Raw genomic sequence first — 26687 nt, forward strand, 5'->3', positions numbered from 1 at the left:
AATTTGAGCCGTAGCTTGGATGACAAGTTGCAGGACTTTGAAAAAATTTCCTTTCTGTAATTTGTTTTGAAATTGGAACATGAAATAAGAATGTAGAGAAACTGAAATCTGCAAAAAAAAAGTAAGATATAGTGCAGCTGTCTCATGTCACCATCATAGATACAGTTACAATTTCATTTTTGACTTTGTTGAAATAGCAATTTCATAAGCAAAGCATAAACATTTTAAAATTGAATTTTCTTGTCAAAACTTGTTTTTATTTTCAGACATTGTCTCTTCTTTATTTTCAGACATTGTCTCTTCAGCGGCAGATGATGGAGAACCTGATTATTGCACAGGCAAGACAGACAGCAGTATCCTTTTATTGTAGTGACTTTCTTTAGGTCAAACAATTACCAAAGGAATTTTGGGTTGGTCTAGTTTTAGGTTCAATACACATTTTGATCTTACCTCTGGCAAATTGGTATCTAGAAATTGTGACTGTACATCAGTGGGTGAAGTTTTAGAATTTCCTGTTTACTGTAAAAGTAATAGCACTTATAGTCCCATTCATAGGGTAATGCCAACTAAATGCCAGTTTAATTCTGTGTCCTGCTAAAACCCTTGAGGCAGGAAAAGTAACAAAAATGACCCATGCGTTTGAACTAGTCAGATATATTGAACTAAAAATATTGCCAAATTCAACATTTTGTACATTAGATGTAACTTGCATGATATTGAAGAAAATAATTGAGGCAAGCATTGCTTCTAAGATGCTAGCAGCAATTTCATCTTGCATTAAGAAATCTGTAGAATTCAGAAACCTTAGTCCAATAAAATTTCATCTTCATGTTTTGTTTTCAATTTTCATTTGTTGTTCAGCTAATTGGAACTGCCCTTGCTTGGTTCCACTCTTGCCTATCTAATCGTAGCCGGAGCATCTCCAACAATGGCTTCTCTTCCCACCCTGCACCATTACCTCTGGAATCCCTCAAGGATCTATTCTTGGCCCCCTCCTATTCCTCATCTACACGCTGCCCATTCAAAGACACGGTGTCATGTTCCACATGTACACAGCGATACCCAGCTCTACCACTCCACCACCTCTCTTGATCCCTTCACTGACTCTGTGTTGTCAGCTTGCTTGTCTGACATCTAGTCCTAGATGAGCCAAAATTCCTTCAGTTAAACATTGGAAAGACTGAAGCCATCGTCTTTGGCCCCACCACACACTCCGTATCCTCACCACTGATTTAATCTGCTTCCCTCACCACTGATTTAATCTGCTTCCCTCACCACTGATTTAATCTCCTTCCCTCACCACTGATTTAATCTCCTTCCCTCACCACTGATTTAATCCCCTTCCCTCACCACTGATTTAATCCCCTTCCCTCACCACTGATTTAATCCCCTTCCCTGACCACTGATTTAATCCCCTTCCCTGACCACTGATTTAATCCCCTTCCCTCACCACTGATTTAATCCCCTTCCCTGACACTGTCTCTGGTTGAAGCTAACTGTTCACAACCTCAGTGTTCTATCAGACCCTGAGATAAGCTTCCGACCCCATTTCCTCTCCATCACAAAGACCGCCTACTTCCACCTCCGTAACATCACTCAACTCTGTCCCGCCTCACTCCATCTGCTGCTGAAGCCCTCATCCATGCCGTTGTCATCTCCAGACTCGACTATTCCAATGCTCTCCTGGCCAGCCTTTCATCCTACACCCTTCATAAACTTCAGCTCATCCAAAACTCTGATGCCTGTATCCTAACCCACACCAAGACCCGCTTATCCATCACTCCTCTGCTCGCTGACCTAAATTTGCTCCCAGTCTCCAACGCCTCCAATTTAAAATTCTCATCCTCATGTTCAAATCATTGCCTCACTGTACCCTCCAGCCCTAATATTCACATCAAGGTGCTGATTGTTCTCTTCATGTAATTATTTTTAATGTAAAAGTCATACAGAAGTGTGATTAAAATGTGGAACATGACACCACCGCAAACGCCAAACCCTAACCACCCCCAACTCCATCCCTCTCCCTGGCCACTGTCTAAGGCTGAGCCAGACCGTTCGCAACCTTGGCGTCCTGTTTGGCCCTGAGATAAGCTTCCGACTACGTATCCGCTCCATCACCAAGTCCGCCTACTTCCACTTCCTTAAAATCGCCTGCCTCCGCCCCTACCTCAGCTAATCTGCTGAAACCCTCATTCATGCCTTTGTTACCTCTAGACTCAACTATTCCAATGCTCTCCAACCTGGCCTCCAATCTTCCACCCTCCATAAACTTGAGCTCATCCGAAACTCTGCTGTCTGTATCCTAACTCACACCAAGTCCCATTCTCCCATCACCCCTGTGTTCACTAACCTATGTTGGCTCCTGGTCCGGGAATGCCTCGATTGTAATATTCTGATCCTTGTTTTCAAATCCCTCCATGGCCTCGCCCCTCTTTATCTCTGTAACCTCCTCCAGCCCTACAACCCTCCAAGATCTCTGTGCTCTTCCAATTCTTGCCTCTTGCCCAACCCTGATTTTATTTGCTCCACCATTGGCAGGCATGCCTTCAGCTGCCTAGGCCCTAAGTTCTGGAATTCCCTCCCTAAATTTCTCCGCCTCGCTACCTCTCTCCCCTCCTTTAAGACACTCCTTAAAACCTACCTCTTTGACCAAGCTTTTGGTCACCTGTCCTAATATCTCCTTATGTGGCTCGGTGTCAAATTTTGTTTAATAATGCTCCTGTGAAATGCCTTGGGATGTTTTACTACGTTAAAGGCACTATGTAAATGCAAGTTGTTGTTGTTCTAGTGATTTGTAAAGAGTCCTTTCATTGGGTCCGGCAATGTACAAACAGTGGTTTTATCTTGGCTCTGGAAGGTTGACCCTGTCTTTGAGAGGGTCAAGCCAGTGTTTTAGGGTCTATGTCAAGAAACCTGATCATATGTGTAAACTTTTCCATTCTTTTCTCAACACTCCTGCCTTTCAAAGAACCTAGAAGTAATGTTTACAATCTTGAATGGTTAACTTCTGGGAGCTTAAGGTTATTTGTTTTTGCATTTAACAAAAAAAAAGATAATCGTGCACTCTTAAAGTGATATTTATTCCTGTTCTTTTTGTGTAACTTTAAATATTCTGGAAATCCAGTAGTTGTCAAAATACAGAAAGTGAGCAATAATCCGTAACAGTGTATTGTATAGCTGCAAAGAAAGATGGAAGAACGGAGGCTGAGACTTCAAGAAGAAGCCAACAGGTGAGAAGCAAAGCCTTAAAACTGCATTATCAACATGATTTTCCGCCTCCAACCCCCATAATTGCTCAACTAGTGTGTGCACTCCTTGTTCTGTTATTTTTAAGAACCTTTTTAGTCTAGAAAATTGGTTTAAATTTGATATAAAATCTACATATGATATTACATAGGCAAGAGATTATAAGAAACGGAGACTAGAGGGCCGATTTTAACTCTGGGCAGGAGCAGATGGCAATCCCGCATGGGAGTCTTTGTCGGAGGCCCAGAAGTTTTTAATTGCTGGGCCTCATTTGAATGTCACCAGTCAGCTACTCAGCTGTTCTGGTGGAAAGTGGCAGCTGGCTGGTGGAAGGGAAATGAAGATTGGGGGGCCTTCCAGCACTGAGAGAACGCTGCCAGCACCTTGTAAGTCTGGGGGTCTTGTGGCTGAGGAAGGGGCGGAGAGCCTAGCGCAGCAGAGCCTTATGGGATCTGGGGGAGGAGGAGTGCTGGCTTCCCATGGCAGGACGGTTGTGACACGCGCCCCGGTCAGGAGTGGGTTGAAATTCCACCGAATCTCATATAAGTCATGGGACCCCGATTTGCATTTATTAATGAGGCTCCCACCAGACTCAAACAGCATTAAAATCACAGATCGGTGGGAATGGAGCTGCTTTGCTTTACCTGCTCCTCCCGCTCATCTCCCACTGATCGGCGAGAGTTAAAATCGCCCAACACATGGAGGGAAGAAAGGAACTACTGGACATTACTTAAAAGTGCTATTGTTTGAGACAAAATTTCAATGCATCAATTGCACACTGCTGCTGCTCCTTCTGCAGCCTTCCCCCCCAACCCCAGGTCTCCTTGCTGGCTCGGTTCCACAAAGAAGCCATTGGTTCCCCCCCCCCCCCCCCCCCGATCGGCGAACGGCCTGTCATGACTCAATTAGCACTGGTAGGTTACTGATTTTATTTAAATGAGGCCCAATCACCAAAATTGATCCTGCTGGTGACATCGGGTGGGTGGTGCGATTGCTCCACCCACCACCTGCCCAATATATGCTTGAAATGAAAATGGCCCCCATAGGTTGTGTGCATGTGTGTTTTGAATTTTTTTTTAAAATCCTATGTACCATCATCCTTCCTGTCTCTCAATCTGTTGGGTTAATGATCTCTGTCAAAAAAGTACTTCTTAGGCTTTGCATGCTTATGTACATGTTGCACAAAGGTCCGTTTTAGTTTAAGTATGATATGTTTCACTCAGAGGTTTAGGAATCCTTATAGCCTACTTGTCAGTGTTACAAAGAACTAAAAATAGTTGTCTGCAGATTCTTTTAAATCTTTTAACAGCCTTCTCTTTTTGGATTTCTCCCACACCTACACACATTCAATTTGGTTGGTGAGGAATATAACTTTTTTTTCAAAGAATGATGACACTTGTGTAATGATGAATAATGATATCTGTATGTAATGCAGTAAATAGAGAGATATTGCACCTAATGACTTTGTTTCCTTTTTAAGGAGGTTTTCAAACAGTGCAACACTGACCCCAGAGGAGGAGGAACAGAGAAATGTATATGCAAGCATTTTAGAGTTTGAGCAGGATCATGTAAGTACCAAAAGAAAATATCTGTTTCTGTTCAGATGTACTGAAACAAAATAAGGATTGATGTTTCATGTATCTATGATAAGTGTTCCTTTAACCAAACAAAAAGAATAATTTTATTTTCAAGAATCACAAGTAGTCCTAGCTGTCCATAATCCCTTTTTAAGATAACATTTTACAATTTACCATCTTTAGAAATCACTGATTAAACATTAAAATAAAATAAATCATATGCACAAAATTCTATATAGGATGTGCAGACACAATGGACTTTTTAAAGAAGAAAGCTTAGTATTTGATTTTAATCAAGGCTTGGACAGTTTAGCAGACAACAGCTTGTGATTATTTTGTTGTAAAGCTGAAGGTTTTTCCCTCAGAATTGTATGTTGACAGCAATAGTTGTGAGTACCGTTTAATAAACTATCCCACAACCAAAGACAGTTGTACTGATGCTTTTTTTAATCTTGATTTGTAGGAGTGGCCCAAACAATGGAAAATGAAATTAAAATCACAACCTAATGACCTCGTGCTGGTGGCTGGCCTTGTATCCCAAATACTGAGGTACAGATTTGATATTTTTGTTTAACAGAATACCCTTGAAGACATTGGAACTGTTGCAACCCTCATAGTAATTTTTCTGTACAATTCACCATTAAAGATAAAGATTATTTATAACTGTTATTATAAATAGCTTATAACTGCAAGATTATTGCCAATATCTGGAAGAATAGATCATTGGAGGACCATAATTCAGTATTGAGCTTCATGCTTGATATTCACTATTGCAGCCTTCCAAATTCTAAATATGAATTCTCACCTTCAGACAACCAGCCTCCACGAAGCAAGACAGAATAAAACTCAGTTGGTTGGTCAGTTCTATTTTTCTTTTGGACTGGTCTGTTCTTAGGCAGGCCACTAGATGGAGCACCACATAAGATCAGTATAATTCTGCAAAAGTGCCACTCTTATTTTCTAATTCATCATTTTTAAGTTTTCTTTTCTTGCAAGGAAGATTTGCAACAATTTTTTTAAACTGATTTTCACGGATACGTTACAGTAATCAAATTTCGAGCCGACATGCTGCAGAAATGTTATACCTAGCAAACTACCCATCAGATGAATTAAAGATGTCTAGGGTTTTTTTTCCCATACACTTTCCTCCTCTCCCACCCACATAAGCATAGGACTGCACCCAAACTGTGGACAGATATATGGACTCTTTAAGATCTCAGGGCACACCAACAACTAGGAACTATGTAAAAGCAGAATAGTTTAATTTCCTTAATCCTCTGTTGGTGGAAATGTACCCAGCATGAACTCAGGAAAGAGGGAGAAATCTAGAATATGGCACCATCTGAAAAGAGCAAAATACTGATCCATTTGTACAATCATGCTTTCCAAAATATATTTCCTTCTGTGTGGTTGCAAATATTGGCACACTTTCAAGGACCTCCTGTCCTAATTTCAGAAAGACCATATCAACTATCCAAAGGAAAACATGTCAGTTTTTATTTGCAAACAGCAACACAAATAATGTGCCAATAAGTCACCAAATATAGAAAAATTCCGAAATCTATTTAGTTCAAGTACCCTCCTGGAACTTCTCATGATAACCCTTAAGGTGTTGGGACTCTGTTTTGAAAACATGCAGTGGACAAGTCCAAACTACAATTGCAAGGTTTTTTAGCAAAATTATAAACCTTTTAGCTGTACTTTAAGTACATCCTATTGAGTAGAATGTCTAACTTCTTTCCCACAATCTTTTAGACACCTCAGGATGTACATAATAAAGTATGCTGCAGTCCAAAACAATTTTTTTTTCCAGTTTTCTTCTCTCCTGTCTTTGGCTATTGCTGGGATGCTGCAGTCCTCTGATACCTCACCTAAATGGTCATTCTTAACATGTGAGCCAAGATGGTGAGTGTCTGCAAGCTGTTCAACCATATATATCAGAGGCAAGCCTGATCCTATCTTCAACTTCCCCCCCCCCCCCACCACCACACACACCCCCCCACCCCCCCCCCCCCCCCCCACACACACACACACACACACACACACACACACACACACACACACTCCAGTAAGAGTTACTTGATGGTGATCAGGAGCAGAATCCTCAATGAACCATCTACCCGCTAGTTTTGTGGCGTTGAGAGACTAATTAGCTAATGTAACACAAACTGGGCTTTAAATCCGAGGTCTTCTGATCTGTATGTCTTAGTACCACACTAGGCATCAGGGGAGATCAGATAACACTAACTTTAGTTTTAAAAAGTATTTGTAAGCAACATTTCAAAAATAGATTACTTAGAGTGTGATACTTAATCTGCTGAACAAAGGCTGCAAAAGAAAATTTCTAAATACTTTCCTTGAAAATAATTTATGGAGGGATTTATGTTTCACTCTACAAGCTATTTTACTGTTTTCCACAGACTTTTGAAAAGTGGCCTAACTGTGGCCTGCCTTGGTGTAATCTTTTGCAGTTGATCCTCAGTTTGGGTGCTTGTGAGTGCTAGTCATTGGCTTTATAATTTTACCGAGGATTTCCAAGGACTGACTATCCAGGGACTGACTCTAATTTGTTGACACTGTACACAGTGTCACACAACTTTTTAAAGTGTGAAACCAATTCCAATTTCAGCACAAGAACTCATTTGCTGGAAGGCTATCCTTACTACAAGAATGTTAATATTTAATTCTTCTCGGCACAGAGGGACCATTTATCATTTGTTTGAAAACTGTATCATTCATGCCATTTACAAGAGTGTTTTTGGGTGTTGACAAAACACTGATTTAAAAAAAAAATTCAGCATGATTCACTTTGACTATTTATTCACTTGTGATTGTTTATATTGGAACATTCCCTGATTCAGTTTTGTTCACACAAATGCCCTTTTATATTGATAATGAAATATCACTATGATAATGTCAAAGAATTCACTGTTTGATATATTTGTTTAAAATTTGCTTCTGGACCCTCTCTTGGGATAGTTGAACAAATGTTTTTTTTTAATTCGTTCACGGGATGTGGGCGTCGCTGGCAAGGCCGGCATTTATTGCCCATCCCTAATTGCCCTCGAGAAGGTGGTGGTGAGCCGCCTTCTTGAACCGCTGCAGTCCGTGTGGTGACGGTTCTCCCACAGTGCTGTTAGGAAGGGAGTTCCAGGATTTTGACCCAGCGACAATGAAGGAACGGCGATATATTTCCAAGTCGGGATGGTGTGTGACTTGGAGGGGAACGTGCAGGTGGTGTTGTTCCCATGCGCCTGCTGCCCTTGTCCTTCTAGGTGGTAGAGGTCGCGGGTTTGGGAGGTGCTGTCGAAGAAGCCTTGGCGAGTTGTTGCAGTGCATCCTGTGGATGGTGCACACTGCAGCCACAGTGCGCCGGCGGTGAAGGGAGTGAATGTTTAGGGTGGTGGATGGGGTGCCAATCAAGCGGGCTGCTTTATCTTGGATGGTGTCGAGCTTCTTGAGTGTTGTTGGAGCTGCACTCATCCAGGCAAGTGGAGAGTATTCCATCACACTCCTGACTTGTGCCTTGTAGATGGTGGAAAGGCTTTGGGGAGTCAGGAGGTGAGTCACTCGCCGCAGAATACCCAGCCTCTGACCTGCTCTCGTAGCCACAGTATTTATGTGGCTGGCCCAGTTAAGTTTCTGGTCAATGGTGACCCCCAGGATGTTTACACCTCATAGAAATCTAATCAACTTTTAAAAAATTTAAGAAACTCTACACCCCACCCCACAACTATTATGCATCAATGTTTCTTGAAGATATATATCATTGAATCAATAATCATTGAGGGAATAAATGGCTTTTAAAAGTTATGTAAATGGCATGCCTGAAAATTCATTTCTATTTCCAGTACTGATATAATTCATGTGAAGTGAACTGTGATTTAATTTGAAGATAGTTTTTATAATTGTTTTTCATGTTTATCTTAAATACTTTTATCAAGGATTGTTAATTGGAAGATTCTTGTTCTTAATGTAGTTACTTCTGAATAAAAGTCTGCAGGGTTCAGGATTTTGTAAAGTGAGAATTATGCAGTAAAACTCTGAGCTTAGCTCAGGTATATGTTTATCCAGGTTGTTTTTTTCCCCCTCTTCCCAACAGCAGTTGTGAATTAATTTTGTTTTTCGTCAATCTGTTTCATTCTGTAGCTGTTCAGAATATCCAATCTTCCAACTACTGAAGAAACTACAGTGTAGGATCTACAGCAAGCTCTATCCTATTGTGAATAAGCATTTTTCTGACCTGTCTAGCGTCACAGATCTGGGTGTAGGCACAGGACTGTACACAACCCCTTCCCATTGTTCAATGAAGACAGATGTAACATCATCACTCAACAAGGGAAGCAGGTTAAAGTCTTCCAAAAGTGCATGTTGTTTGGGGTCCATTCAAGATCACAATAAAATGAATAATGGTGGATTAAGACATAGTTCCTCTGTTAGCTCAGTGGCATTCACTGAACAGCATAATACTAGCTCAGATACTAGTGAGCAGAGAGGACTGGCACAAAATGTTGCAGATCAACAAATCAACACTACGACGATTGTTACGCCAGATTCGATGGCTGACAAAGACAGCCCCTTTGAAGATTTAGAACACTACGTAATGAAGTTTGAGCAACAACCGGGAAGCATTACAAGTAACTTGATGCAGATGACAAACACTGAACTTCTTCACCAAATGGAAGATATTCCATTGCAAAATCACCTGAAGACTATTGTAACAGATGTACATAATTCAATAGGTAATGTACTCATTCCCTCCACACCTTTGACTGGTTGTAACTGTTCTGTGGTTCCAGTGCATGCTGTGGCGAGGAGATTTGGTGGTCAGAATGGGGAAAGTCGCTGTGAATTCTGCTACTGGGTAATACTGGCATGTATTTTTGCATTGTTACTAGTGTAATGCACCAGGTTTACATCAGCAGAGTTTCAAAATCTACAATTCAGTTGGTATATACTACACTATGGCACCGATTTTAATTGCCCCCGCCTGATGCCCCCTGCCCCCGGCTGGGGGGCAGTTAATATAAGACCAGTCACTTACCCCACTCTGATCCTGCTGCCTCCCGCCGTGTCCCGATCTTAACCTGCTCTTTTGAGCAGGCGAGCATAACACCCGCAGGAAGACCTACTTTAAATATGCAGATTGGGTCTGATGATGTCACCAGGACCTGATCTGCAATTTTAGTTGATGGCCTGAGTGAGGGAGCAGTGACAGCTTCCCATATATGGAGTTAGGTCACAGATCAGCTATGATCTCGTTGAATGGCGGAACAGGCTCGAGGGGCTGAATGGCCTATTCCTGTTCCTATGTTCCTGTCGAGAGCTGGAAGCCAGAAGAGGCCCGGAAGGTAAGTTTTAAAATTCTATTTTAGGTTTTCTTGTGGGCCGGATTGCTCCTCCAGATCTCACATGGAAGCCTTGGGCATCCCTTGTTCCTGGCTCCACTGTTCCCCCCCCCACCCCGATCGTCCCCAGGGCCTTCTTTTCCCCCCTCCCGACCATCCCCAGGGCCTTCTCTCCCCCCTCCCAATCGTCCCCAGGGCCTTCTCTCACACCTCCGGAACGTCCCCAGGGCCTTCTCCCCCAACCCCTCACTGACTGCCGGGGACCATTAACACGGCTCCCCGGCTGTGGCCTCCTGCCACCAGATGCCCACTCCCACCCGCCGGCCAGGTAGTCAATCTGGCCGGGTGTCAGGAAGGACTCTGCAAATATTTATTCAAATGAGGCCCTACCATTAAGATCGGCAGGGCCTCCATGTCCCCGACATTGCTGGGTTTGTCGCCCGATACCAGGCTCCCATGCACCTTACCCACCCCCTGTAAAAATCGAGGCCTATATTGCAACTTATCCAGCTTTCAATCTGCAGAATAACCAGGACATGTATAGTGATGTGACAGATGAACTCTTTTTTTTGGATTATTTACTGCTGTTCATTCACAGCCCTACTTATTTAGTGTGTCTCTCAATGAATCAAACTTATTAAATAGTTAATCTTTTATGTTTCAGTCACAGAGACCTGGAAAATAAATTTGCATCCGTTTTTTAAAAAAGCAATAGTTTTGATTTATACCATGTGTAGTGCAGTCTCCGGGTAAACATCTTTTGTATTTCATGGGGATATATCACAGCCATCACTGGAGCTATCCACTGTCTGCATACATATATAGCCTGTATTTATAATAAATCCTTCCATCCAATTCTTTACATTTAACAATTTCTGTTGACATTGATTCATAGTTTTAATTGTTTATGTATTTATGTATAATACCAGTTTATCTTCAGTGACATATATAAATAGTTTTAGGTTGTTATTTCTTCGTGCTGCTGGTGATGGTACTCAATACACCATAATTGGAATTGGAGTGATTCGATCTCCGAGGATACTCCCTCTGCCTCCAAACATCTCCCTCTGTGATCTTCTTTCTCGCTCTTGTGCATGCATGCTCTTTCTTTTTCTTTCTCTTTATTGCAGTCTTTTTATTTCTTCCTTTATTTTCTTTTGTTCTCTCTCTTTCTCTATTTTTGTTCTTTCTCTCTCAGGTGCTAGTCTTGGCTTAGTGGTAGCACTCTCGCCTCTAAGTCAGAAAGTTGTCAGTTCAGGCCCCATGTTGGAGGTGCCATCTTTACAATAAAATATTGTAAAGGTGGCACCATCTGCCTGCTCAGACAGATGTAAAAGATCCCATGGTACTATTCAAAGACGAGATGGAGACTTCTCTTATTGTCCTGGCCAACATTTGTCTCCCAACCAACAAAAAACAGATTACCTGGTAATTTATCCCATTTCCATTTGTGGGACTTTGCTGTGCACAATTTGACTGTTGTATTTATCTACTTTACAACAGTGACTACACTTCAAAAGTGCTTTATTGGCTGTGAAGTGCTTTGGGGCATCCCAAGGTTGTGAAAGGCACTATGTAAATACAGTTTATTTCTTTTGTTCTCTAGTTATCATTCTTTCCTTTCTTTCTTTCTCTTTGCTTTTCTCTCTCTTTGCTTTTCTCTCATATTAATTCCTCTTTTCCACTTTGTAGCTGGGTTATGATTTGTTGTACACTTGCACGAAATCTGGTGTAGTTGCCGTCTTGTTTTGCTTTCGTTATGCACAATTGCAAACTTCAAAAATTAATAAGTCAGATATCACCTGGAGCTGCAACATGCTTCTGACTTTATTTTTTCCCCAGGGAATAACTAAGGCAGGTGCAATATCCAACATAGTTGCCCTGTGTGTTTTTATGGGGATCTGATTGTTTCATGTTTTACAGGCTCACTATTGCAGGCTTACAGTATTAATGATATTAGACACAAATTTTCGTAATCTAGATGGATGTAAATTTGCTGCAAATTAGATAATAGAGTTGAGATTTTAAGTTAGTGGGTCTGATTTTTCTAATGTTACGGGGACATTTGAGACTGAACAACATCATTTTTAATTGAGGTCCTAGGAGGAAGTGGAGCAAGAAGAGAAAATTAAAATGTTTTAGATAAGCTCAATGTAAATGTCTTGCAACCTATTTTTGTTATGCTGAATAATTGCTAGTTATTCTGCTGGGAGTTGCATAAAAATCTGTATCCCTTATTTTCAAGATCAACTTCTTCTTAAAATCAAGAGAAAGGGGTTTAAAGAGGAGAGTTTTTGATATGAATAGTGTTAATAAAAGCCAGGATTGACATTGTTGTTGGTCTGTCAGGTACAAGGAGGACACTGAGGAAATACTGGAATTACATAAATTAAATGTGAAACAAAACTAACCACTAGATGTCAGTGTGGTTTCAGCTATATGGATTTAAATTAAATTTTGACAAAAAAATGTATTTCACAAAAAAAATCTGGATAAAGAAGGCCCTTCGGACTGACCTAGCTCATTCATCCAGAAAGATTTTACAATTATCCCTCGCCCACTGCAGGATCTAATTGTTTCTTAAATGATTCCAGGGTTTTCACCTCCAACACTGTACTTATTACTAGCGTGTTCATCACTCTTTGGTATGAAGAACTTCCTGATATGAGTCTAAAATTTACCTTTTACTGGTTGAACCTGTATTCTGTTGTCCTACTCTCACGGTTTAGTTTCAAGCAATTTTCAGTACTGTTTACTATCTTAGTACCTCTATTAGATCACCTCTCAATTGCCCTCTTTCCATGCTGCAAAGTCCGTGTTTCTCCAGCCTTTCCTCATAGCTCAGTCCTCTGACCTAGGGATCAGCCTCATTGCTGTTCTCTGAACTATCTTCAGGGATTAAATATCTGATTTGGCCACCAGGACTAGACATGGTGATCTGACCATAGCACTGTACAATTTGTGCACAACTTCGTACAACTTGTGGTCTAGTGTTTTGACTATACAGTTCAGTATTCTATTTGCTTTGTGGTTGGACATGTTGTGCACTGAGTCTGTTAGAATCCCTAGTTTTCTTTCAACATGATCCTTAGCTACTTTGACAACATTCATTTATGCTGCCCATTTTATTCTTCCTTTTGCTGTACATTACATTTGCCCATGTTACTTTTTTGTGCCATTGTTCCAACCCATATTTAGTCATTTATGAGCTGTCACATGAGTTTCTGAATCCAAGTTGCTCAGGAAAAGTGAAAGAACTTGTATTTATATAGTGCCTTTCACAACCTTGGAACACCCCAAAGTGTTTCGTAGCCAATTTGTGCACAGCAATGTCGCACAACAGAAATGAGATAAAAGACCAGATAATCTGTTTTAGTGCTGTTGATTGAAGGATAAATATTGGCCAGGACACTAGGAGAACTTCCCTGCTCTTCTTTCAATAATGCCATTCAGGTGGATGCTTTTCCATCCACCTGAATGTGAAGACAGGACTTTGGTTTAGCATCTCATTAAAGACAACAGCTCCGACAGTGTAGCACTCCCTCAGTACTGTACTGGAGTGCCAGCCTTATGCCAACCATTATGTGCTCAAGGACTGGGGTTTGAACCCATGACCTTTTGACTCGGAGGCGAGAGAGCTACTACTGAGCCAAGATGTGGAACAATATGGTGCCAATTATGTTAATAAAAGTGTTAAAGAACAGTGTTAGAGGTACTAAACAGTATAGAAAATGACTTTAAGCTAAACTGTGAGAGTAGGACAAGGGAATACAGGTTCAACCAGTAAAAGGTAAATTTTAGACTCATATCAGGAAACTCTTCACACCAAACATGTCTGGATGAAGAAGGCCCTTCAGACCTGTACTGTTTACTGTCTTAGTACCTCTAACATTGTTCATTAACCCTTTTATTAACACGGTTGGCACCATATTGTTTCACATCTTGGCTCAGTAGTAGCACTCTCCCACGTGGATCTGTGGGACCACCACATTTAGTACTCCCCTCTGCCCCATCCTGATATAACTCCTCAAATTAGAAACTGCTGCTTTCTACCCTACATCCAATTTTTTTTAATCCCAATACTGCTGCTTTTAGCTTAACTAGTAGCCTTTTGTCTGAAACTTTTATTAAATGCTTTTTTGAAGTGGTCCCAGTTTCGTGGGACGTTTTTCTATGTTAAAAGCACTAAATAAATGCAAGTTGTTGTTACGTAGCAGGATTCAGATAAATGAACCTTATAAATATGGACAATTTGTTTACGCCTTGATTTAAATTCCAAGCTGGGTCTTCATAGATGTAGGGGAACCATTGCAATTACTATTATGCAGTATTGACGGTATGAAAGTCACCAGTGTAAATTTACTGAGATTCTCTAAATTTGAACACTGTAAGTTACATATAAACTAGATATTGTCTTTTCAGCTTGGCTGGATATCATTTTGCTTTAACATTCTTGTCTGCTCTTTTTTTTACAGACAGATTACTGTCCTTGTGTATTCTGGCTTTTGAACCTCTCAACACTGCGACTGGAAAAGACCAGTGTTTGGCCAGTATTGAGGAGACTTTGTTCCAACCTATCTGGATGTTCCTTTTGGCTCTGTTTAGGTATTGTGTTACATATAGGTCTTAAAATGAATGGAAATCTGAATTTTTAATTTGGAAAAAATAAGTTTTTGAAAGCAGAACAAAGCATTTTTTTGGTGTAGTTGAGCTGAATGTGGTTACCAAAATTGTTTTCTTGTATGTTATCTTGGTAAAATGCAAATGCATTTTGGAATTCAAAATACTGTGTACTATAATATTTGCTATACAAGTTATATCTTCATACATGATTTTATTACTTTTTTTCAACAAAAACTGACATATATTGGTATGATGTCTTTTTACCAAAATGGTAATAGAAAATACAGGTTTTTATAGTATGTATCCATTACTTCAAACTCAAGTGTTGAGGCTATATGTTCTCCCTTTGCTCCATCACTGGTGGCCATGCTTTCAGCTGCATCAGCCCCATGCTCTGGAATTCCCTTCCTAAACCTCTCCACCTCAATGTCCTCCTTTAGCATCTTTTTTAAAACCCACCGACTTCACCAAGTTTTTGGCCACCCTTCCTAATCTTCTTTGCCCTTGTGTCTGTTTCACCTTGCACCTCTGTAAAGCACCATGGGAAGTTTTTCTACATTAAAGGTACTATGTCATTACAAGATGATGATGATGATGAAGAGGAAGAAGGAATAAATATGGTTACAGGATTCTCTGTTGGGGATAAGCTAGGATAATGTGCATCAAGGGAATTTCCTACAGCATATGTGCTCTATAACATTGAGACTTCAGGGCTTGTCTTGTCAACTACATAAACACTTGTGATTTCCTCTGCTCCCAATTGTACTGCATGTTTTGTGTTGCAGCAAATGTTTAGTGGAGAGGAGGGGAAAAAATATGATCAGATTCTTCACAAAATTAACTCCACATTTTCAGTGCTATGGAATAGACTTATACAAGCAATCCTATGCTGCGCACCATCCCAACATGTCCACTCATCCAAAACAGCTGTTCACATTGCCATGTATATGTAGGAGTCATTAGCAAATTCATCATACCAACATTTCTTTTCATCTGTGGTGTTAGACATATCCACTTTTTTTTAATATTTATTCTCTGAATGTGGGCGTCGCTGGCAAGGCCCACATTTGGTGCCCATCCCCTAGTTGCTCTTGAGAAGGTGGTGGTTGGCGTTCTTCTTGAACCACTGCAATCCATGTGGTGAAGGGTCCAGGATTTTGACCCAGCAATGATGAAGATCCAAGTCAGGATGGTGTATGACTTGGAGGAGAACTTAAAGGTGATGGTGTTCCCATGCACTTGCTGCCCTTGTCCTTCTAGGTTGGTGGAGATCACAAATTTGGGAGGTGCTGCCAAAGAGGCCTTGGCGAGTCGCTGCAGTGCATGCTGTAGATAGTACACGTTGCAACCACGGTATGGCGGTGGTTTAGGGATGGATGTTTAGGCTAGTTGATGAAGTGCCAATCAAGCGGATTACTTTGTCTTGGATGTGTCACGTTTGACAGGAATTTTGCTGACTTAGCTATTTTGCTTTTACGGGGCAAATCAATGTCCCTCTTTAAGACAAATCATCTTCCGATAAGAAATTTGGCTTTGGAGACAGACATTGATTGTAACATTTTAGATGAGCAGTGGAGCTATTTCTTTAACAGTTCATGCATCCTGCCTTTGCCTGCTGTGTGTCTAAAATAATGCATGTCTCACACAACTATTTACCTTCACACTTGAAACGGCTGTCAACCTGCCACATTTTAGAAAGGCTGTGAAGGATTTGGTAGTCTCTTCCACATCTTCTGGACTTGTTCAATTCCAGTCTAGTTGAGTTACTATTATGGCAAATGTCTGTTAGCCTGAGCTCGACTTTGGATTTCTAATGGAGTTTCTTTCGGATCCCAAACTGGATTGATTAATTGACCATCATCTATGTGCAGTATATAGCTGCATTCTGGTCATTTAGAATCAGGCAGGGCTACCATTATGATCTGCTTGGATCCAGGTGTTCTGAAAATTGCCTTAAACAAATACATTCATTGTGTCAGAATGAGGGTAGGTTCTAAATGCATTGGCATCCTTCCTAGAATAATGTAAGTGACTAAGAAGTTTCACCACGCACAGTATGGTGAAATATGTTGTAACATTCATTCTGTTTTCTTTTAGAAAAGTGAATGTACAGAGGGAAGTAGCACTCGACAAGAGCATGAAGTTATACAGGACAGCTGGCCCAGCAGATGTTGGTGTTACAGCTAAGCTCTTTCCCAAGGAATCTGCTTCCTCAAGTGATTCCTACCCTTATGAAGTGGCAGTGCAAGAGCTAAGGTTAATAACCAAAGAATATTGTCCACAAAAAAAACTTGAATGTATTGGTAAGCATTTTTTAGAAATATATATTTACTGAAATTCATGAAATCCAGTTCTCTCACTGGATGGCTACCCTCCCTACGGTTGAATTAGATTTTTTTTTTATTCGTTCATGGGATGTGGGCGTCGCTGGCGAGGCCGGCATTTATTGCCCATCCCTAATTGCCCTTGAGAAGGTGGTGGTGAGCCGCCTTCTTGAACCGCTGCAGTCCGTGTGGTGACGGTTCTCCCACAGTGCTGTTAGGAAGGGAGGTCCAGGATTTTGAGCCAGCGACAATGAAGGAACGGCGATATATTTCCAAGACGGGATGGTGTGTGACTTGGAGGGGAACGTGCAGGTGGTGTTGTTCCCATGTACCTGCTGCTCTTGTCCATCTTGCTCTATGCTTTATATTACCAAAAATTTAACTTTTGTCCTTTGAAGTTACAAATTAACCATTTGTAAAATCTTAACAAAAATCAAAATACTGCAGATGCTGGAAATCTGAAATAAAAACAGAAAATGCTGGAAACACTCAGCAGGTCAGGCAGCATCTGTGGACAGAACAAGTTAACATTTCAGCCTTACACCCCTTATAAGAACTAGAAGACCTTACAGATGAACAGAATAAATGGAAGGGGGAGAGGAAAACACAAACACATACACACACGGGAAAAGAAATAGAATGACGTGCTTAAGTGGAAAGCAGGAGAAGGTTAAATGGCACAAGCAATATAAGTAATAGAAGGCATAATGAGAGAAATCAAAGACATTAAAAAAAGATATTTTGCAATACATGATGTATAAGTAGAGGACACCATCCAACGTGTTGTGTGGCACTATCGCCGTGCTAAATGGGATAGATTCAGAACAGATCTAGCAGCTCAAAACTGGGCATCCATGAGGCGCTGTGGGCCACCAGCAGCAGCAGAATTGTATTCCAGCACAATATGTAACCTCATGGCCCAGCATATTCCTCACTCTACCATTACCAACAAGCCAAGGGATCAACCCTGGTTCAATGAGGAGTGCAGAAGAGCATGCCAGGAGCAGCACCAGGCATACCTAAAAATGAGGTGCCAACCTGGTGACGCTACAACTCAGGACCACATGCATGCTAAACAGTGGAAGGAACATGCTATAGACAGAGCTAAGCGATTCCACAACCAACGGATCAGATCAAAGCTCTGCAGTCATGCCGCATCCAGTCGTGAATGGTGGTGGGCAATTAAACAACTAACAGGAGGAGGAGGCTCTGCAAACATCCCCATCTTCAATGATGGCAGAGTCCAACACGTGAGTGCAAAAGACAAGGCTGAAGCGTTTGCAACCATCTTCAGCCAGAAGTGCCAAGTGGATGATCCATCTCGACCTCCTCCCGATATCCACACCATCACAGAAGCCAGTCTTGAGCCAATTTGATTCATTCCACGTAATATCAAGAAACGGCTGAGTGCACTGGATACAGCAAAGGCTGTGGGCCCCGATAACATCCCAGCTGTAGTGCTGAAGACTTGTGCTCCAGAACTAGCTGCGCCTCTAGCCAAGCTGTTCCAGTACAGCTACAACACTGGCATCTACCCGACAACGTGGAAAATTGCCCAGGTATGCCCTGTCCATAAAAAGCAGGACAAATCCGGCCAATTACTGCCCCATCAGTCTACTCTCAATCATCAGCAAAGTGATGGAAGGTGTCGTTGACAGTGCTATCAAGCGGCACTTATTCCCCAGTAACCTGCTCACTGATGCTCAGTTTGGGTTCTGCCAGAACCACTCGGCTCCAGACCTCATTACAGCCTTGGTCCAAACATGGACAAAAAGCTGAATTCCAGCGGTGAGGTGAGAGTGACTGCCCTTGACATCAGGGCAGCATTTGACCGAGTGTGGCACCAAGGAGCCCTAGTAAAATTGAAGTCAATGGGAATCGGGGAAATCTCTCCAGTGACTGGAGTCATACCTAGCACAAAGGAAGATGGTAGTGGTTGTTGGAGGCCAATCATCACAGCCCCAGGGCATTGCTGCAGGAGTTCCTCAGGGCAGTGTCCTCGGCCCAACCATCTTCAGCTGCTTCATCAATGACCTTCCCTCCATCATAAGGTCAGAAATGGGGATGTCCGCTAATGGTTGCACAGTGTTCAGTTCCATTCGCAACCCCTCAAATAATGAAGCAGTCCGAGCCCGCATGCAGCGAGACCTGGACATCCAGGCTTGGGCTGATAAGTGACAAGTAACATTCATGCCAGACAAGTGCCAGGCAATGACCATCTCCAACAAGAGAGAGTCTAACCACCTCCCCTTGACATTCAACGGCATTTCCATCGCCGAATCCACCACCAGCAACATCCTGGGGGTCACCATTGACCAGAAACTTAACTGGACCAGCCATATAAATACTGTGGCTACAAGAGCAGGTCAGAGGCTGGGTATTCTGCAGCGAGTGACTCACCTCCGGACTCCCCAAAGCCTTTCCACCATCTACAAGGCACAAGTCAGGAGTGTGATGGAATACTCTCCCCTTGCCTGGATGAGTGCAGCTCCAACAACACTCAAGAAGCTCGACAACATCCAGGACAAAGCAGCCCACTTGATTGGCACCCCATCAACCACCCTAAACATTCACTCCCTTCACCACCGACGCACAGTGGCTGCAGTGTGTACCATCCACAGGATGCACTGCAGCAACTCACCAAGGCTTCTTCGACAGCACCTCCCATACCCGCAACCTCTACCACCTAGAAGGACAAGGGCAGCAGGTACATGGGAACAACACCATCTGCACGTTCCCCTCCAAGTCACGCACCATCCCGACTTGGAAATATATCGCCGTTCCTTCATCATCGCTGGGTCAAAATCCTGGAACTCCCTTCCTAACAGCACTGTGGGAGAACCTTCACCACACAGCGGTTCAAGAAGGCAGCTCACCACCACCTTCTCAAGGGCAATTAGAGATGGGCAATAAATGCAGCCTCGCTAGTGACGCCCACACCCCATGAACGAATTTTTAAAAAAGGGATGAGGAATAGACATGTGAAAGGGCATCATAAAAAACAAGCTCCAGGACCCTGGTAGAAGAAAAAGAAAATCAACACCCAAGATGCAGCAAACTTGAAAGAATGGTGTTCCTATTTGGGTGGGGGGGGGGGGGGGGGGTGTGGTGAGGGGGAGAAGAGGACGGTCCCCACCCGAAGCACAAACCTGCACCCACCTCCCTGTCTGATGAAGGGCGCAAACTTTAACTTGTTTGTTCTCTCCACATATGCTGCCTGACCTGCTGAGTGTTTACAGCATTTTCTGTTTTTGTTGTAAAATTGTACCCTGTCCTAAATCTGATATGACGTGCATAAGCTCCTGACCTGCTTGTTCTTTTGGCATTGAATGTAATATCTTAAGTTGTTTTTTTGTGCAATAGACATGATTTCTCCACTGGTGTGAACCTGAGATGGTGAGAACTTAATTTTCCAGAGGCAGTAGTAGAGACGGGTACAATTTTCTCTTTTAAAAAGCATTTGGACAGTTACATGGGTAAGATGGGTATAGAGGGATATGGGCCAAGTGCAGGCAACTGGGACTAGCGTCGTGGTATAAACTGGGCGACATGGACATGTTGGGCCGAAGGGCCTGTTTCCATGTTGTAAACTTCTATGATTCTATCTCCTCCTAGCATTTTGAGACATTTCTGAGAGACATGATATATGAATGTAGAGTGTTATTTCTTCTCCAATCTTGCTGTGTGATGCTACCACTGGCACTCAGAAGGTGCAGGGCCAATCCACAAAGTGGCAGTTGGTGGTCGTAACAACCCAATGACTGCTTTCTTTTTTTCTCCTCTCCCTCAACAACCATTTTTGGAACACCGTGCCTCGCTGCTGTTACACGGTTGTTCCATGAAGACTAAACTTTTTGCCATATAGTGCTGTAAATAAACATTTTTTTTTAAAAGCACCAGACGATTAACAGGCAGGAAAAAAAACCTTACCACAAGGCATAACATTGATTTACGAATTTCAAGTTGTTTTGTGCATCTCTGAGGGGTAAATTAAAGGCATAAATGGTAGCAGATTTTTCTTTTCTTGTGACATTAGCACCTCTCCCATCTAGTGCAAAATTTATGGATGATTTAAATTTAACAATTTATAATACTATCATATCTTATTGCTACAGTACGAACATTGCGTCTTATATGTGAGTGTGCTGAACATTACTGCAATTCTAGGGAGGCTGGTACCCTGCATGTTGCTTCTGCAATGTAAGTATGATGCGTTTGCAGTTTAGTAAACTTTTATGAAACGATACATTGCTTCGTAATCTACCAACGATATTTTTTAGGTAACCTTCCAAGTTATTGCACAACTACCTGTTTGTTAGTTAGACCTGTGTTGTGCAGTTTAGTTTGATGAGGGTTTACTCAGCCAACTCAGGTTTTAATCATACTCTCATTTTTGTGCTTTTTGTCCCTCAGTCCACAAACCTATAAACTTCCCTAGACTCCCCTGTACAATACTTATTATTTCTACATTTTTTCTCTCATTAATCCCATGATTGTAACTGGCCTAACTGCCACTGTACTGATCAGAACTCATCACACAAACCTCTTTGGTGCTTACCACTCACTATCACCAAATTCTCTGGAAGCATCCAAATTTCCTTTGCAAACTTTTCAACACTCCCTGTCATTTAACTTTTACTACCCATTTGGCACTACAACCTCTCTTACATTCACTACGACCAACCTCTCACCTAATGTTTCATGGCTCCCCACCATTTCAGTATAACTCCCCAGCCTACCCCCTTCAACTGAAAAAAAAACAGTTTTTTTACATACTGTACTATTATCTATAAATATTTGACTTGCTATAAAAATTTTGACTTGCATTTTCTGTTAACTTTTTCCATTATAAATGTAGACATAGGAATTTATAATGGACATATAAAAATAAGGACAGAATATATAATTTTAAAATGGGGACATAATTATATCTGTATCCCTATCTCTGTAACCTCCTCCAGCCCTCGAACCCTCCAAGGTCTCTGCACTCCTCCAATTCTTGCCTCTTGCGCATCCCCGATTTTAATCACTCCACCACTGGCGGCTTTGCCTTCAGCTGCCAAGGCCCTAAGCTCTGAATTCCCTCCCTAAACCTCTCTGCCTCTCTACTTCTCTGTCCTCCTTTATGATGCTCTTTAAAACATACTTCCTCCTGTCCTAATATCTCCTTATGTGACTTGTGCTTCATCTGAAGATTGAAGTTGGTCTTGATTCCGCTCCTGCAATGCCATGGGAGATTGGCTAGTGTGTGTATATATATATATATACATATATATAAATAGACAAGATGTTTTTCATATCTATAAATAGATTTATATATATATATGAAAAACATCTTGTCTGTGCGCACTTCTTTGAATTATAAATGCCTTTGTCCATTTTCATAATTGAAACTATCAATGTAAACTTATCACACTGTAATTACACCCTCTCACCAATGGTGCTGTTGCAATGAAATAGAGTAAGCAGCTTAATATCAGAAAGAGCTAACCTTATTTCTGCCATTAGTTCAACTGTCAAGATATATGAAGTCATGATCTCAAACTGAGAATTGTACTCAGTGGTATTGGACCCCAAGTCTCAGCAATTCAATATGGAGGGAAGTTTTGTCCCATTGCCATTGCTACATTTTCCTCCTTATTGAGGTTATTACATAGAATTTTACAGCACAGAAACAGGCCATTTGGCCTAACAGGTCACGAGCCTCCTCCTGCCTTAGTTCTTCTCACCCTATCAACATATCCTTCTATTCCTTTCTCCCTAATGTGGAAAGTACATTTGGGATCTCCTTCAAATCTGATAATTGTTTTATTTCAGCTCTTAAAGAAGTAGATATACTCCCAAAAACTGTTAGCAAATCCATTAGCACCCACCTAGGTGAAAGCTTTGCTTTTAGTGTCTAAGCTTGCTTCCTTATTACTGTATGGAGAGTAGTACAAAGGTGAATTGGGTTTGTACAGGGGCTGAATAGCAATCTGTCAGTTATGCATAGAATGGTCTTTTAGTGATATTGCATTGGGGGTTAGAGTAGCCAAAAGGGAACAGTAGTGGCCCCAACTTCAGACCAGCTAGAAAGCCTTTCTGTCACAGTGGAACCCCAGGAAACAATGCTACAGGCTAGGAATTGTGCAATACTATGCAGCCACCCTGGGACACACAAGGATACTTCCCATCACTGAAATCATCAGAGCATCCTAGCAGGGAGGGAGCCACTATTCAAGAGTCTTCATACCAGGAAGAAAACTTCAAAATTTTCACTAAAACATCAAATAAATTACTGATATGTATATTATTTTCTCCTATACAAGACTCATCCAGAACAAGAAGCAAACCCCAGAGATTTTTTCTTAAATTATGTTTTAGCTCCTGGTTTCTTTCACTTGTATTCATGTCCCAAATTCTCTTCTCTCAGATCTGTATAAATTATATTTTTGCTAATGTTAGACATGTAATAAAATTGAAATTAAAACTGTCAAATGAAGTTGGCTTTGTTTATGGTATAGTTATGGGTTGAGGTATTATTTGTGAGGCTGACGGCAGTGGATAATGTTGTATGTTTACTCCATAAATCAGTAAGAGGTAGAGAATATTGAGTGAGAGAATTTGTAGAGAACCATACACTATTGTTTGGATTTTTATTTAAAAAGTAGTTATTGCTGAGTCCCAACAATGACTTACAAATGTTCCCAATAACTGCAGATCTTATATATGACGAGCTTTTACAAAAAGTAAAGGAACAATACTTCACTTTGATGCACAATGCAGCGTGCTTGCTAAACTGTAATTATTTACTATTGCAATCAAACATACTAAGCTAAAATGACAGCAACATTTTCCCTCTGAAAATTTTCCTTTGTCAAGATCATGTTAAGGTTTTGCTACCTCTGGTGCGCCAGCCTGCTCATTATTATTTTCATAACTGCTATGCTGTGTCTTGAAGTAGGGTAGAACAATATAGTCTCTTGCAACATATAGCACACATGCAAGATTCCCACATTAGAATTTTTGCCTGAACTTTTAGTAATAATACACCTGTAAGACTAGGTTTTGTTTTAAATACAATTGAATTCCTTTCCTGGGCCCCACGCTGGTATTTTAATAACCAGTTAAAGGATATCTGTATTTGATTGCTCACAAAGTTAGCATTTTTTCTACAGGCAGAATGCTGACCATTAATTACTGGTTAGGGGCAAATTTTCCTTTCAGATCACGTGGAGCTCTAAATGTAAACTAACATTTTATTCCAAACCAGATTGATAAACCTTAATAAATAAAATGCTGGAATAATAGTGAGCAATGTATTTAGAATTAATTTGATGCTTATTATTTTTCATCCGCTGGCCACCCTCCTGTAACTTCTTGCCCTGTGTGAACTATGATGAAGAGTGTTGGCAGATTCTTTGGCTGTAGAAAGCATAACTGCAGAACTCTATCCAGGCCCTGCCCAATATCAGTCCGTGGCGCATTTCCAATAGGGGTTGCTGGATAGCAATCCGGATCGGTGACTGTGGCATTTTTTTTTTCCTTCTCGAGCACAGGCATTGAGGCCAACTGGTAAAATGGTGACATGGTATACGGTGGTAGAAGTGGAACCAAATTCAGGTTTTACTGTAGTTAAATTCTGCTATGTCTGCGTGGAAAAGCTTGCTGATGCTTTAATATTAAATCCCAGAAAAGATCTTGCACGTTTTAACTTTTTGGATGGAGACCTTAAAGACCCAAAACATTAATGTGCCTCTTCCCCAGTCAGATGCTGATACATTTTTATTTTAATTTTTCTATTTTTAAAAAATATTTCTGAATACTTTATTTGTTTCAATTAACCCCGCCCCATTTATTTTCTTTTCACATATTTGGATTATTGTACCCCATTCTCCAACCAGTATAGCTTATAATCTCCCCCATACACAGCCTTTTACTTACATAACCAAGGTGGTTGGAAGAAGCATAAGTGTGAGTTTGTGAGGGGTAGGGATGTATTTATATATACATGTGATGTGAAATAGCCTCTCCATATGTAGGAGAACATTAGATATGTCCTTTTTTAAAAAAATTTTTTTATAGAATTTAAATTACTTCATATCGCTGAATTTTTGTTGTTGGTTTTCAGCCAGAGGTCAAACTTTAGTTATGGTTACCAGCTCCAAACAGATTGCATGACTCAGATGGTAGAGTAAACAGCTGAATAAACTATTGATAAGTTACTTTTTCAAGGAAAAAGGTAGAGATAAATTAGAATAGGTTATAATGGGGGAAGTAAAATTAAAATAAGAGAAACAGAGGAGAGAGAATGGGGAAGGGAAGGCTGAGTGAGATGTAAAATGTATGTTAATTTGTGTTTTGTCGAATAATGCTACTTACAATACTAAAACTAGTCCCAGCATTTGTACATTACTATTTGTTGCAGCTTCTATGAGCTGACAATGTTTTTGAAAAACAAATGGTCAACCAAAGAAGCCTAGAATTTCCCTCGAAATAAAGTTTAATAGATCATAAATATACTTAAAAGTTAAGCTAATGGGGGGAATGCAATTTTATGGTATCCATGCTTTTTTAAAAAAAAATTACAATAGTTGAAAGATAGCAGTTAATGAATTTTTTTAAAAATTTGATCACATAGTGTGCTTAATTTTTTTCAGTTCTTGCTAATGCCTTCAGAAAACATTCAAGTATTTGTGTGCAGCTAAGTTACCTTTACACTAAGCAAAGTAAAAAGAATGTGGTAATTGTGACCAGAGTAATCTGCATTAAATTTCTAGTTTTCAAAGGTCCAGTATTAAGTTTAACTAAAAGACCTCAGCTTGAAGTATTTGATCTTGAATTCGATACTCAGTTATTGCATCAGCTGAAACCTTTATTGTTTAGACAAATATTTGGGTTACACAATACAAACCACAACGAACCCAAGAAATATTGGCATGTAATCTTGCTCTACAGGAGGAAAGTTAATGCCAGTCTTAGAGTAGTGTTTGTTTCGTGGATTTCCCAAGATTGTTCTGTACAATTGCGATATTGCAGTGTAATAGCAATATCCATCAGAGACAACTAGAACTAATTGCGCTTGAGAAGGTTAAGCAAGATTTAATAGCGGTTTTCAAAATTATGAACGGGTTAAAAGTGAAGGATTGTTTCCACAGGTTGGCAAATCGATAACAAGGGGGCAAGAGAATTATCTTTAAAAGAGCAAAAGGGAATTTAGAATTTATTTTGCACAGAGGTTTATTAGAACATGGAATGCTTTACATCAAGTGGCTTATAAAATCATTTCAAATTGAATTGGATAAGTATTTGAAAAGGAAGAATATAGAATGATATGCAGAAAGAGCAGGGAAATTGTAGTAGAATAGATAATTCCAGTGGAAGAGCTAGCACAGGCATGATGTCTGAATGGTCTTCATGTGTGCTGTAATTTCTGGGATTTCCACGTTCCCTGCAAGTGACATTTAGGAGTGGATAACTTCATCCCTGGTAGGCTGGAGATCCACTGTCAGATAAATTGTTAGCATTTTGGTTTAAGTAACTTATAACCAATAGTGGAAACGCTAAGGGGTAGATTCTGCTCATCAGCA

General features: G+C 40.8%; 1 protein-coding gene across 1 annotated transcript in view; it reads left to right on the plus strand.

The window, feature by feature from the left end:
* The window catches only part of vps9d1 (VPS9 domain containing 1), a 77602-nt gene that overhangs the window by 24572 nt on the left and 26343 nt on the right, over positions 1-26687 (plus strand). Inside the window, exons 6-13 of the mRNA XM_067998086.1 lie at positions 291-353; positions 3178-3230; positions 4727-4814; positions 5287-5372; positions 8973-9565; positions 14647-14776; positions 16892-17097; positions 21234-21318. Coding sequence (XP_067854187.1) covers positions 291-353; positions 3178-3230; positions 4727-4814; positions 5287-5372; positions 8973-9565; positions 14647-14776; positions 16892-17097; positions 21234-21318 — 1304 coding nt within the window. The remainder of the gene's footprint in view (positions 1-290; positions 354-3177; positions 3231-4726; positions 4815-5286; positions 5373-8972; positions 9566-14646; positions 14777-16891; positions 17098-21233; positions 21319-26687) is intronic.

The sequence above is a fragment of the Heptranchias perlo genome, chromosome 16 (assembly GCF_035084215.1).
Source record: "Heptranchias perlo isolate sHepPer1 chromosome 16, sHepPer1.hap1, whole genome shotgun sequence".
In the NCBI taxonomy this organism is placed as follows: Eukaryota; Metazoa; Chordata; class Chondrichthyes; order Hexanchiformes; family Hexanchidae; genus Heptranchias; species Heptranchias perlo.